This window comes from Agelaius tricolor, unplaced genomic scaffold (assembly GCF_023055355.1).
Source record: "Agelaius tricolor isolate 1412-34295 unplaced genomic scaffold, bAgeTri1.0.p SCAF_3, whole genome shotgun sequence".
In the NCBI taxonomy this organism is placed as follows: domain Eukaryota; kingdom Metazoa; phylum Chordata; class Aves; order Passeriformes; family Icteridae; genus Agelaius; species Agelaius tricolor.
In genome coordinates this window covers 63526507-63541825 of record NW_027269263.1, presented here as the reverse complement: position 1 = coordinate 63541825, position 15319 = coordinate 63526507, and the positions used below count along the sequence as shown (strand labels likewise).

At 41.2% G+C, this 15319-nt stretch overlaps 1 protein-coding gene across 4 annotated transcripts in view; it reads left to right on the top strand.

Annotated features, from left to right (window-relative positions):
* Positions 1-15319, top strand: part of CAMK1D (calcium/calmodulin dependent protein kinase ID) — a 220500-nt gene that overhangs the window by 173410 nt on the left and 31771 nt on the right. For all 4 annotated transcript variants that reach the window (XM_071424095.1, XM_071424098.1, XM_071424096.1 and 1 more), the window contains exons 4-6: positions 62-200; positions 5787-5913; positions 14798-14873. In XM_071424095.1, coding sequence (XP_071280196.1) covers positions 62-200; positions 5787-5913; positions 14798-14873 — 342 coding nt within the window. The remainder of the gene's footprint in view (positions 1-61; positions 201-5786; positions 5914-14797; positions 14874-15319) is intronic.

The window sequence follows — 15319 nt, the reverse complement described above, 5'->3', positions numbered from 1 at the left end:
GATACAGAAAGGGCTTTACAAAGCACGTCCTCACTCTTCTACTTCCTGTTGTGTTTTCCAGAGTGTCTGGGGGAGAGCTCTTTGACCGCATTGTGGAGAAGGGCTTCTACACGGAGAAGGACGCCAGCACGCTGATCAGGCAGGTCCTGGACGCTGTGTACTACCTGCACCGCATGGGCATCGTGCACAGGGACCTCAAGGTACAGCCACAGCACCCCTCTGGCCACTGGGCAGCGTCAGTGGAGGCTGTGTAATTGTGTGAGCCTAACAAACACATGAAGTTTGTTCATTGTGAAGAACAAACAATGAAGGTTGTGTAATTGTGTGTGCCTCAGGGCTGGCTGTTCCAGTAAGGTTGTACCACAGGAGAGATGCTCCAAACCCTCCTGGAAACCTCCTCCCCCAAGGATCCCCCTGACAGGGAGACCCCTAAAAAGTTCTGTGGCAGTATGGAGAGACTGTTGGGAAGGATGAAAGTTTGACAAGAAAGTCTCACAGATATGTGTGCTTAGCAGAAAGATTTTTAAATGTAGAGTCTGATGAAGGAATAGAGATGGAAGCAAGTTTTGATATAGAAGAAAAGAATTGCTGAGCCAGTCTTACTGGATAACCAAGGAGGCAAAAGGTGTGTTAGTTAGAAGGCGTTCTTATGACTTTGAGCAAAGGATAAACCCACCTCAAACAAGAAGATGTTTTTAGCAAGCAGAAAGAGAGCACAGGCAAACAAGTCAGCAAAGTTGCAAGTAGAAAAAAGGTCTCAGAATTTTCCACTGCAAGAAAACTGAAAAACAACTTCTAGCTTAAACTGTAATGTACTAACTTTTAGTGATTGGAGAATAGTAACATGAATATGGTAATTACAGTAGTTATGATAGGCTATAGATAAAAGTTAAGGTATAGATTGGTTCTGCTGTATTAAGATGCTCAGCAAAGTAAAGTATATAATGCATTGTAACCAAAACCAAAGGGTCTGGAGCTGACAGCTGTAGGCACAGCTCTGTCACCCACTACCCTGGACTGCTGTAACTCTTGGATGGAATAAACTGCATTTTGGAGAGCCCCTGGAGTCTCACATCCCTCATTTCAGCTCTTACATAGAGACGAACGGGATTTTTGTATTTTTCGGTCTTCAGGTTGCTGTTTATTTTTCTCTTATCAAAAGTTCAGCACGCCATCTACATATCAGATGTAGTGTACAAAGAAAAGGCACCAAAAGTCACAAGACACACAGGTTCAAGGTCTTTTAAATCTATTTTGTCCAATTAACTCTTAAAACCTATTTTCTTTCTACCTTTCTACCAATACCTAATTATTTGTCTGTTCATGCAACATCTGAATTGCAGTTTTTTCTCACCAATCACTCTGTGCCACCAACACTGCAGAAAATGGAGTCGATGAGGAACAAGAAGGAAATCAGACAATGCCCCCAATCCTCCATCTTGTCTTCTATCTATAGAATACTCAAGCCCATACTAAAACCCCAAAACACTAAGTTTTTCACCCTGTGATAAACTACACTACTATCTATTTCACACACTCGTAGATTCCAATTAATCCCAAAGTCATGGAAGCTTTCTCCCTGGACGAAGGTTAAAAGCAGTATTCTCCTGGGGATCAGGACTTCTCAGGACAGGCAGATATTCCCTGTGCCCTGGGTTCCAGCACCCATGGGACTGGTTTCAATGAGGACTCTGCAGTCAGGGCACTTAGAGTGGGAGCTTTGCACGTAGGATTTGAGGAAAAGCTATTAAGACCCAAAATGTTACATTAAGGCAGAAACCCCATTATTGTATTTGCAGGGAATGTCCCAGTGAAGGCAGGAATGATGCATCTGACTCCATGTTCTCAGAAGGCTGATTTATTACTTTACAATACTATATTATATTAAAGAATACTAGATATAGTATTATTTTAATTTCTGTATTCTTTAGTATACTATACTATACTAAAGAATACAGAAAAGATAATAATGAAAACTCCTGACTCTTTTCAGAGCCCCAACACAGCTTGGCCCTGATTGGCCAAAGAGTGAAAACAGCTCACAGCAGAATCCAATGAAACAACCACCTGTGGGTAAACAATCTCTAAACACATTCCACATGAGCTCAACACAGGAGAAGCAAATGAGATAAGAATTGTTTTCCTTTTTCTCTGAGGCTTCTCGGGTTCCCAGGAGAAAAATCCTGGGTGAAGGAGTTTTTTCAGAGAATGTGAATGCCACACCCCATCTCAGCTGAGGTGTGTTCACTGCTAAAAAGAATTTTGCAGGTTTGCTGTGCTAGATTTACTTTTACTTAATAATGACTGGTAACAATAGTGGGGGAAAGTTTAGTGATTTCCTATCTCTTGGAGCAGTGTTTTTGCTAACAGCAAGGGTTCTTCTAAGGACCATTGTGTGCCAATGTGATATTTAGATTATTTTCCTTTCAGCTGCACCATATTGTCACATCTAAACCTCTCAGCTGTTCAGGTATAAAAACTCCCCAAATGTTGTTGTTTTATTCTTTTCTTCCAGTATCTTTAGTGCCATTAAGACAAGCAGAAAGGCTTGGATTTGATAGCACTTTAGTGTTTTAAGTAATAAATGAGCAGAAGATACTAGAAAAATACACAGATTTCAAAAGCAAACCGTGTGTTCAGCTCCTGAGCTAGTTAATTCTGCCAAAGTTTACTGCCAGAAATGAAGACTTCAGTGATGGAAATAACATCTCTGGCTGTATTTTGGAGGGTCGCTCCAAACAGGGGTTTCCTTGGATGTTGAGGCAGAGCTTGTATTTTCCCTCTGTGAAGAGAGTGGAATTTGGCTACATGTTATAAGCCTTATATAAGCCTTATAAAAAGGTTTAATGAACACTAACAGAGTCAAGAGGCTCTGCAGTCCAGTCCAGACAGTCCCAAATAATGGATTTCCTGCAAGGAGGCACTGGTTAGGCTTCCATCTCCTACAGTCTCCACATCTTGCCCTCAGCTCCTGTTCATTTCCTGCCCTTATACTGAAGTACACAGGAACATTCTCATATTTATAAGAGCTCCACAGAATTCCAGTATGGAAGTGCTGTATTTTAACATGACCATCTTGCTCCCAAATTCAACTTCTAGGAAACAACTTCAGTCTTCTTTCTGCCACCCGCATTTTTGGAGTGAGGTCCAAGACCTCTTAATTCAGATATTCCATTGTACAAGGTCTTGTTATTCTTGTATTTATAATCTAAAGCAGGTTATACCTCTCATTTTTAAAAATAATCTTATTTTAAAGTTCCTGTAATAAAATATGGGGTCTGGTGATTTGGGAATTAAATTCATGTACAAATTACTTTCAGAGTTTATATAAGGCCAAGCTGAATTTAGATCAAACCAACCTTCTCCAGTGGTATTTTGTAGCTCTTTTTCTCTTTCTCTCTTTTGTTTGCAGATTTTTGTCAGTACCACATCAATTGTCAAAATGACTCATAAAATGCAGTATATGAGGAACACCTGCTGTGAATTTCTGTTAGCAAAAACATACCATGATGAGAAAAACAGAGATATAATAAGACTTTTTATGATTTCAAAATATCAAAATAACTGTAAGGTTCAAAATGAAACTCTGGGAAAGAATCCACTCTACAAAAACTCAACCCATGAAACATCCATAACAATTATTTATTGTAATTATGTGTTTATTCAGATACCAAAATAGGACTTGCTGTAGTTGGTAAAAGCATGTCTGGGCTCCAAGTCTCTAATCTAAGTAATGCAAGAGCAGATTAGAAGAGATGGCAGCAGGTGATGTCTGGGGGAACTCCAGGATGCACAAAAGGAGTGAAAGGCTCAAGCAGCTCCATTTGGTACAGAGCCACCTTGTTAATGCTTTTTGAATTAACCAGCTTGAGGAAACAGAATTCTTTTAAACAAGTTTGACTTTTAAATGTGTGGGTTTCTTGACCTTATTAAATGTATGTGGGAACCTGAGGTGAGTTTTTAGAAATTGTTAGGAAATAACTGCTTTTCCCTTAATTCCAAGTGTACCAAACCCTCACCAGATCACAAGAGCTGTAGTAAAAATTAGGAGTGACTCCAGCCTAGGGCAGAGCATGGCAGGAAACTGTAGTCCTTACAAGAGTGTCAATTAAAGCACTGGACTTGCAAGTTATCATGAGAAAGAACATAAATGGTACAACTGCATATTTATTTTTAGGAGCCAAATAATTTCCATTTTTACCTCAGCCCTGCTGGCCCACAGCTGTGGCTGCGGCTTGCAGATCCTCTCATGGCCATCGTGTCCCATGTTTCCACATGTCCCATGGATGAAGCCAGCACTTGGTGCTGGGGCTGGGGAGCAGGAATGGCTTTAACCTCTTGAATGGGGTCATCACTCTCCAGCACCCCTTCATCCCCCCTTCCCCAGAGCAGATGGGTTCTGGTGCTGCTGAACTGCAGTTTCTCCTCCTCACAAATGCAAGCTTGGATGTGTCCCAGGGAGTCTGAGGATGTTGTGTGGCTGCAGCTGCTCCTCACCATTCCCTGGAGCACACAGCAGGCTGTTTGTCAACATTTGTGCCAGCTTTGGGTAATAGACTCCACTGAGGCCATTTAGAAACATTGGGTACCTGTAGGAGGATAGAATTTAAGAAAATAAAGATAGTGTAGAAAGTAATCTTACCCCTAAGGAGTTGCAGCTGGGCCAATTATCAAAGATTAGGAACAGGCCAGCCTTTACAGGCCACAGCTGTAAGCAATGGGAAGAAGAGGGCTATAAAAGAGTGGGGTGGGTAGTTAAGAAGGGAATTGGAGTCAGTTGGCTGCTTTGTGAAGAAGAAAGACTCAGTGCTCTGAGGAGCTGCCCATGAGAAACACCAAGAAGCTGTGAAACCTTTGCAATAAGGAGACAGCAGTATGGAACCCCTGCAGTAAGATGATGATAATGGGTACCCATCACTTTTACAGATGAAGACCCAAAAGTCCAAAGCCCATTGCCTCCAGGCTGAGTGCTGCAGGTGTGGGACCCTTTCATGAGCCCAGATGTCAGGCAGGGGAAGAGGTGGGCTCTCACAGCCCCCAGCCTGAGCTTTGCTGTGTAGCAGCAGCAGCACACTCAGAACACAAGAATGCAGGGGTGTCTGGAGCAGATGGAGGCTGGTTGGGCTCTCCCAGCTGCCTGACTCTGGTATAAAAAGTCACAGGGCTTTGTGGAGTGATCCTTATTTTCTCTTGCCATAAACAAGTTACTGTGCTTAGTGCTATAGCACATTTTTCCTTCAGCATTTTTTCCTAATCAGCTCTAGCTGAAATATCCTTGCTTCAAGTCTGATAACTGTAAAGGCATTTCCCCTCTCAAAACAGTTTGTTTCTAGTGGAGAAGATACAAAAATTCTCTAATACCTCCTGTTTTCCTTTTTCTTTTTTCAAATACTGTATAAAATTTTTTATTATACTACCTGGATTTACCATATTTACTTGCTTTCAAATGAATCCTTCTGTTTCATCACTCTGAAGTGAAAATGCATCAGACATATCTCACAAGTAAGGGATGAGCCTTGGGTCTTTCTTGAGGTGCCAGAGGAGGAGTTTGTTGGCCCAGAAAAGTTGCTCAAAGCTCAGGGTGTCAGGGTCTTCCATTTGTTGCCATGCAGAAGTCTGGAGAGGATCTCCATGTAGGTTTTAAGAACAACTCTTTAGAATTAGGGCAACCAAATTATATTTGTGCATGGTGTGATGAAGGATTGTATTAAATGTATGCCTTGGTCACCAGGTGTTGTTACTGAACTCACATATTCAAAACTCCTTTTGCTTATTCTCCTTTCTAGCCTGAGAACCTGCTTTACTACAGCCAGGATGAGGAGTCAAAAATCATGATCAGTGACTTTGGCTTGTCGAAGATGGAGGGTAAAGGAGATGTGATGTCCACAGCCTGTGGCACTCCTGGCTATGTTGGTAAGAGGTTTGCTTATATTTTAGTGAAAATGAAATAATTCTCATTTTCTGGTGCTGGTACCTGATGCACGTGAGATTTTACAGATAGTTGTTAGAATTTAGTGTTTGCCTGTGCTCTGTCTTGTGTGCTCTTCCCCTTTGGGGTACAATTCTGCAATCCAGCTCTGGGTTTGTGGGATTCACTTTGATGTTTTCAGTCCTTTGTGGAATGGTTCTCAAAGATCCTGCTTTAGCTACACCAGGAGCATGTGGTGCTGTGAAGAATAGCCTCAAATGTATTGCTCCTGCAAGCACCTAGGAAACCAAGAAGCTTTACCTAATGAAATGTATTATTTTAATCATAAAGAATAGCATTTTCCAGCTTCCTCTGAGAGAAGACAGTAAAATCAAAGAGCTGCATCTATTCAGCTGTGTTCAGCAATCCTCTGTTACAATCATGTTAAATTACTGACTCAGATGTTAAAATGCAAAAGCTCTTTAGATCCTTGGGTCTTCCTGGACAGTATCAAATTGTTTTCTGTCATTTATTCTTTGCTCTTCTGTCCATTTGGTAGTGACTGTACAAGGCCATCTATTAGCAGCATGTTTACCAGCAATCTCTAAGAACAGCTTAAGTAGCTGAAAGTGAGCATTAGAGGGCAGGTGGTGATGAGGCCTGTTTGAGCAAACACATTTAAAAGCTCCCTTTGTGTACAAGACATCCAGCAAGCCTGTGCCTCTTGCCACAGCAGGATCATCAGCTGAGGTGGGGAAGTTAAACTCTGGGCTACCCATGAAATCCATGACACTGACAGTGAATAGATTTCTCTCAGATCTTTCCAGCAGCAAAGACTGGATGCTTTCCAGCTGTCAGAAACTCTTTTTACTTTGCAGCTGCCACCTCACCTCTTTTCATAGCTCTGATGATATCATGGTACAACAGCTCAGATTAGGTGATTATGACACAGCCATACAGATTTGTCACAGGTATTTTTTATGGGCATTATCTTCACATTGTGCAGACACTCTATCCCAATAAAATCAGGAAAAGGAACAGATTTCTGTGCTTTTCCCATCAATGTTTTATTTTAAGACATGGGTCAGGATGCAGTCTTGTGTAATCACACCAGACTGGAAATCTTCTTCCAAAGCAGTGGCAGCAATTGAGGTGAGACAGCAATTTTCATAACTTTTGCTGTCAGCTCTTCTGTCCCTATCCAACATGTTTTATTTTGCTCTGGAATGGGCACTGACCAGAATGAGTCTCAAGGCACAGGAAAGCTGAGATGATGTTTGCTGAAGTGCTGGTGAAAATGAGGGAGTGACTCTGCTTGGTCTCTGAGTGATCTCATGCAGCCTCTCATCATTGCTATTTACATGAGAAAACTTGCTATTTTGGAGAGGAAGCCCTTGGAGCCTGTGACAGGAGCTGTAGTGCTTTGAGAGATGTTTGAGAGCTCTCATTACCCGTGGTCTGGCCTCTGATGGCTGCACAAGTGCCTCCAGGCTTGTTGTTACCTTGCTGAACACAGGATTTACTCATCCTGGTTCAAGAGGTCATGGCCACTTATTTCTGAAGTGCTGACAGGGCTTTTCCCCCTCCTTCACAAAGAAAATAGCTTTAAATATTTGTTCTATTTCTTTTCTTCTTTTTCTGCACAAGATTCAGCTCCTCTTTGGTGCTGTACATTTATTTTTTTTAAATGTGACAGGTTGCTCAGACAACATTTCCAAGCTCAGAAGGTTTTTGTTGCTGGTCACTGTGGTGGCCCCTGCAATGGTTGTCCTTGAGTATTAGACCTGATGTTGTGGCTTCTGCATGGGTGCTCTGCAACTTGCCCACATCCAAAAGCTTTCATGTCTTTCAGCTTGCAGCACCTGCCAAGTGCCCTCAAATCAATGGAAGTTATTCCTCCTACTGGCACAGCATGGATAAAACTCCTCAGCCTGGCTGGGGCAGACAAATGCCACAGCCCCAGCCCAGCAAGTGCCCTCTCTGCCACCTCCTTTTGTGTTTTGCCTTTTCTTTCCAATTTATTTTACCTCAGGTTAAGTAGCAGTCAGAGATCTATCACTTAAAACTCATTTCCTGGTGCTTTTTGTCAGAGATAGGCAGAACACCCTAAGAGTTTCTAAGATCTTACCAGAACTGATTATTTTTATCAGTTTAACCACTTTGCTTTTAATTGCTGGAAGATGTTCAGGCACATATCACATGTCAAAGGCACCCAGGGCTCTGTTAAGAAGTCATTGGCATCTGCTACAATTTATACTTCATCTCCAGAAATGGGTCCACTCAGATCCCACTTTGCAAAGTGCTGGACAAGCTTCTGACTCAGAAGCAGACCTGATCTTAACTCATGTCTGCTGCCCAAGTAATTGCAAGTCTGCAACCCCCTGTCATTTCTGTCTAATTTCCTTGATCAGGATATACTTTCAACTCCTCGTGCTTCATTTTTTATCTCAACTTTTCATAGTTTCATCTGCAAAGAACAGTAGTATCTATGACATTAAATGCCTGTTTATGTGGTCTGGAAATTTATTGAATAAGGAAGGGTGTAATTAGAATTAAATCCCTTAACAAATATCAGTTTTCTTTCTGAAAATCAAAATATCACTTTTCAAATTGGACTGTATCTGAAATGTGCATGGCCAATGGGGCATTAGGATTTCAGCTTTTAAAGCTCTGCCTTACAGATTAAATTACTGTCAAGAGTTCTGAGTTCTTATTTTTTCAGGAGTTTTGTCAGAGATTTTGGCCCTGTGATGAAAAGCTGATGGTTAAGATAATTTAACCCAATTATCTGAGCCACTTTTATTAAGAGGCCAGTCTAAATATTTGCTTACTGAAAAGGGGATCTGACAGCACAGCCTCTACTAAGAAGGTCTTGCATTTTCTTATTGCTTACCATTCTTATCCCCATTTCTTATGGAAAGAGTCTGGGATTCTTTCTGATGAGCTGAGACTAGACTGATGAACTGACTAGGCTGATGAGCTGGGACTAGACATCCAACTTTTAGATGGCAGCTGAATTGGGAAAGATGAGGCAAGGTGAGCCTTGTGTGGCTTATTTCACTCCAAATGAGGTGTGAGGAGTGACCTGCTTGGTTCTGAACTGTGAAAAACGCCAATCACTTGTTTTTAAAATTTTTAAAGTTTCATAGTAATAAAATGATTATAAAAATAGTAATACAATTAGAGTAATAATAATTTGGACAATTTGAATTAGGACAATATGAGACAATAGACACAAAGAGTTATGGACGTCCAGGTACCTTTTCTGGGCAAAATAAGCCCAAAAAAGGACACACATTAACAAAAGGATTAACCCTTAAAAACACCAGCCTGTTGCATATTCATACACTTCATACATGATGCATAAATTCCATTCAAACACAGGATTCTGTCTGGTCAGTGTCAGCTTCTTCCTCTGAATCCTAACAGCGCCTTTGAGGTGGGAAGAAGTTCATTTCTTCTGATAAGAGGGCAATAAATTCTTTTTCTCTGAAAGATTTGGGTGTCCTGTGGCTGCTATCTCACTGCAAGTCCTTTCTTTAAAAAAAGTATCCTACATAGCATAGTTTCTATTTTAACATTTTGTTATAACCTAAAACTATATTTAACACACTATTTAAGAGAATGAATACAGCATTACTTTCTAACACAACACAGATAATATTCATTTTAATATTTGCAAAAAGCCAATCATAAAATATACGTTTTTCACATGAACGCATTGTCCAATGTGGAGAAGAAGTGGTGTTTTCAAAACCCTGAGTGATGTGTGTGATTATGGGCAAGATCCCAAGAAGCCATTAGTGATTTATAATTTTAAACATCATAGATTTGGGCTGTCAGTTCTTGGCCTTATATAATAACTCAGTTTTGGGGTAGGAGCTGTTCAAACCTGCCTGAAAATGAGCCATCCCTGAGGTGTGTCAAGCTGGGCACCCACCAGGAGGTGACTCCAATCACTCAGCAAATTCTTCTGAAGAGATTTTGGGTGTTTGGGAATTGGGTCTTGCTGAGTGACTTTCCATGTGAGGTAGTCCCTCAAAAGCTTTGCTTATTTCTGCAGATGGAACTTACTTTCAAGATGCTTGTTATTAAAAAAAAAATGTTAGAAAAGCCTGTCTGAGGCAATCTGCTCTCATTTTGCAGAAACACTGAATTATGAGCTGTGTTTGTGGCTGACTAATATGTTAATCCTACTGAGATTTAAAATTCTTGCTCTGAGTCCCAATCCTCTTCAAGAAAAATTTTCTTGTACTTCCCTGCCATACAAATTGGGCTGGATTCTGGATATGTGGCTGGTCCTGGTACACTCCACCTCACTCCCTGTTTTCATTTTCTGTAGTGCTTTTATCAAAGGTCATTTCACAGCTTTCATCTCTGCTCTGCCATAAATCCAGTAGTTTCAGATCTCACCAAAGCCACCTGTTCCTCTTAGCCCTGTGCAAGACCACACCATTTACGTAAGGAATTGATTTTCATGTTGAATTTTGACTTATTTGGTATCCTTTGAGTCAAAGGTTGGAAAATATTCAATAAGCCTTCAGAATATCCTTATTAGCCATTAACTACTTCAGGAGCCTTTAGGCAGTATCATGAGTAATTAAGTAAAAATAAAGCATGGGAATCACTCTGAACAGGGTTTGCTCTGGCAGAAGCACATGATAGGGCAATTTCTCAGCTCTGTTGCCAAATCCTGACAAAGACTTGTGTTACCCTCTGCTAAGCAAAAACTGCATTATTACCCATGGCAGATATCTAAATCTGACTCAGCAACATGAAATAAGAATGACAGGAGCACAGAAAGTCAGCAATACTGCACTGAAACCCTGCTCTCCTTCTGAAAAAGCCTCAAACTTCAGTCTTGGCTGACCAGAACAAGATGAACACTGGAGGAATGTGTGAAAAAATGGAAAGAAGTTGTGTTCACCCCAGGATTCAGTGGAAGAAGAACTCAGCTCTTGGGGTGAAGCTGCTTCATGTGCACCTCAGCCTGTTTGCACTGTGAGGAGGGTACTTTGCAGGCTTTGGCTTCAGGAGAGGGGCTGGAGCTGCTTCATGTGCACCTCAGCCTGTTTGCATTGTGAGGAGGGTACTTTGTAGGCTTTGGCTTCAGGAGAGGGGCTGGGCTGGCCTTTTGTGTGCAGTACAGGCTGTTATAGAGAACAGGCACCCTCATGACTTGTACAGTGTGAACAACAGGCTTAAAGTATCAGAGCAATCCCCATCACCTGAGCTCTTTGCAGGAACATGGATTGCAGGTTTTGGCATCCAGCAGCTGCATTTTTAGGGGGTTTATTAGCATAGCTGTGCTCTCTGAGGGTAATGGTAATGGCATAGTGTTCTGAAAGGGTTCCAAATGTTCTTGTCTGCACCTTTTCTTAAAACCTCCATTTGAAACAAGCCTTTGAATTTGTTCTCTTATTAAAAGCAAAACATAACAAACAAACAAACAAAAAAAAAAATAAAGCCAACTGTAAGACAGCAGGATCATCTGGGGGAGCACACCTTCATGTACCTGAAGGTGGAATGAGCCTCCCCCTTGTACCTGGCATTGTGGCAATGCTGATTCAGCCTGAAACGCCTTCCTGGATGTGAAGGAAGGACCCAGGTTTGCTCCATTGTTTCCCTGGAATGTGTTATGGAGATTGTTTACCCAAAGTGATTTGTCAATTGGATTCTGCTGAGGATTGTTTTGTTTCTTAGGCCAGCTGAGTCCAAGCTGTGTCCTGTCTCAGACAGTCATGGGTTTTTCTTTAGTATAGTGTAGTATCTCTTTAGTATAGTTATAGTATAGTATTAATGTCATATAGTATTATATATAGTATATATTTATATATATATTATATTTCAATATATTTTTATTATATGTATTATATATTACATATTATATGTATACATATTATATGTATTATATATTATATTATTTTATTATTGTATATGTTTTATTATTATCGTTATATAATATATATTATATTTATATATTTTTAATATTGTATTATATGTTATATATTGTATATAGTGTATATAAAGCAATTGTTCAGCATTCTGAATCATGCAGTCAGAGCACATTATTCCCAGCACTGGGGGCTCCCTGCATACAATAGGTGACCACTGTTCATGGTTTGAGCCCAGTGATTCCCTGGGGATGTGTGATAGTGGAAGCTGTGCTCAGCTGGCATCTCCCCATCTCCAGAAATGGGAGATTTGGCTTTCCCCTTCTCCTTTCTGCTGTTTTGTCTCCCCAGCCGTCTGTGTTGATCCTTTAGTGCTGTCAGCTCCTGGATTTTCTTCGTTGTGTCTCCTGCTTTTGCCTCTTGGCACTGAGGACTTGTTTTTCAGCTCATTATTATAAATATTTCCGTTTTTCCGTACATCAGAGGCAGATGATGCTGAGCTGTGTCCTCCTGTTCCTGTCTACTTATTGGAACAAAAATCAAAACCAGCCATTTGGCCTTAAAAGAAGTATTTAAACCTTTCTTTGTTAATGCTTACCCTGTATTGTTCTTACCTCTTTCAGAGCTGCCATCCACAGCAATAACTATCAGTGCTCTTCACTCCTTCAAAACAGAGAGAAATGCCCCAGCACAGGGAAAATCTTTATATAGTTCACATCCCCTCATCTCAGAATTGTTTTCTGTTATGTTAATGTGGCATATCTGTATAATGTCAGGAACTCACTGGTGCTCAGCAGCCATTTGCATAATATTTTCTTTAGGAGCTATGAAATGTGTAATGTTTACCAGTCTTGAAAGTTATGTAAACAGGCACAGACAGTCAAAGGCAGAGGAGAATGTGAATAAAATGAAGATTTGGAAGACATCTAAGCACACAAAGACAGGAGAGCATTATCTCCCTTCGTTCTCATATTTTGTCACAAAATTTGATTACAAGGGATGGAACAAAACAGGAAACTCTCATTTCTTATGCAGTGGTCCCAGTTTCCAGTTCACATACAATGGTCCCAATTTGCTGAATGACTTGAAAATTGGGGTAGTATTTAACCTGTGCTGCAGACTGGGACAAATCCCAGTTTTCAAGAGTCTTCATAACATGGTTGCCACCCATAATTTTACCCACATTCCCCTGAATTTTCTTCAGTTCTGCAACATGTCTCTGGTGAAATTTAACCCATTTCCATCATTGTTCTGCTTGTGGGAATGCAGATGCCCTCATCTGCCTTGTGCACTCTCTTCCTCCAGTCCCCTCTGTGAGCCCTCGTGCCAAAGCACCAGAACATCTTTTTTTATTCTCATGATCTCCTCTTGTTCCATACCTTGCTGGTAGTATTGACCTTGGCTTTTTTTTTGTTGGCTTCTCTGAATCAAGAAGATAAGTCTTTGAAGAGTCCTACCAGTACAGCAGAGGATAGGTAGCTACTAAATGTGAGGCTCAAGTTTTAATGTATCTCTGTGTGTCACAATTTGTTTTTTGCTCTTCTTCAAGTAACTCTTCTCCAAGTGCTTTGGAGCTGGTGAGACTCCCAGCAGAGGAAGGTGTGACTCCCAAGAAATATTTTTTTTGGGATTTGTCACTTCATTACTTTTTCCCAGCATTTGAACTCCAAATTACTAAAAGGAAATACTGTACTTTTTAAAACCCAGTATGGCAAGTCTGCTTTAGGAGTGCCACAATTAGTGATTTCTTGCATTATTTTGGATGTTTTGCTTTGAAAAAGGCAAAAGCTTCTTTACATGAAAAAGATTAGGGTCACAGGGTTTTAAAATTTAGGTTTAAGCATTTACACTGCAAGGTCTCAACAGGGACCCAAACAAAAAATGCACCTTTTTAAGTCTCAGTAGTATAAGATAGTAAAGCAGATCCACAGAGAGTTTAAATAAATTCCCAGGCTCTTGCTTCTAGCAAAATTCAGACAATGGTGGTTGTATGGAGGCAGGAGGCTCAGTTCCTTTGTGCACATGTCCAATTCTTGCAGCTTTTCATTTCTCCCTCTGGAGGTGTCTGGGTTCCCAGAGGCAGAAGGACAAATGGCTCCCTCTGACATCCAGCAGGCTTTTGAAGGCAGCTGCTGGAAGAAGGGGTGGCTGCTCTCCTTCCTCTCCTGCAGATGTAGCTCATCTCCTCCCTGACTCACTGCCCTTTCTGAGCTGCCTCTGGAGCTGCCCTCTCTGGCAGAGCAGAGCTGTGATGCTGTCAGGGAGAATCTGCATCTCTGCCCCCGTGCAAAGCTCGGCCTCATTTTCCTCCTAAACAGGGAGGTGATGGCCCTCTGCCTCTCACGCACCTTTCTGTGCTTTGTTTTGTTTTCTGTGCCTGAAGACAAAAAAAAATTGTGAATTTGCTCTACTTTCAGAGTCATCCTTTCTCGTGGGGATATGACCTTCAAAGACCTCAGGACAGATTTGTAAACACAAGGGTGTGGTGGTGTTCACAGGGGTCCCAGGACGAGGGAAGAGATGAGAATCTTGACTCCATGTTTCAGAAGGCTGATTTGCTATTTTATGATATATATTATATTAAAAGAAAATGATATATTAAAACTATACTACAAGAATAGAAGAAAGGATTTCATCAGAGGGCTAGCAAGGAATAGAAAGGAATGGAATGATAACAAAAGCTCGTGACTCTCAGAGAGTCTGAGCCAGCTGACTGTGATTGGCCATTAATTAGAAACAACCATCATGGACCAATCAAAGATGCACCTGTTGCATTCCACAGCAGCAGATAATTATTGTTTTCCTTTTCATTTGAGGCTTCTCAGGAGAAAAATCCTGGCAAAGGGATTTTTCAGAAAATACCATGGTGACACAAGGGTTATATGTGGAGAGCAAAACAAGGTCTTGGGCGTCCCCAAGTTTCAGAGTCGTACCTTTTGACCATATTCAAATGTCTGGCCTTATAACACATGCTTGTTTGGCTTTTTATTTTCAGCTCCTGAAGTGCTGGCCCAGAAGCCCTACAGCAAAGCCGTGGACTGCTGGTCCATTGGGGTCATCGCCTACATCCTGTGAGTACCTCTGGAGTCCCCAGGGCTGGCACCTTTGGGACCTGCAGCTTGCTCTCCCACCATGGAGTTACCTGCTCAGCCTGGGGCAAAATAACCCACCCCTGACACTTGTGATGCAGGGGAGCGTCTACCCTGGACACCTTCTCTCAGGTTTCTGTGGTTGAGATGACTTCTGAGGTATTAGAAAGTCTTTTTTCCCAGCCTCGCGACCAAAGAAAAAGTTGAGATTTGTTGGTTTTGCTTTTCAAGGTTGTTAATTTTTTCTTATTCATTGCATTCTTTCTCTGACCTGCTGAGATCTGTCCAGCAGGTTGGGTTGTGGCACAGTGACTGCCCTTGAGGAGGTGTTAGCTTTTTGTACTAAGAACTACGTGTATTTTATTTACAATAATTTTCCAATACTTATTACCTATGTTAGACAGTCTAGTTCTATTTTAAACCAATCA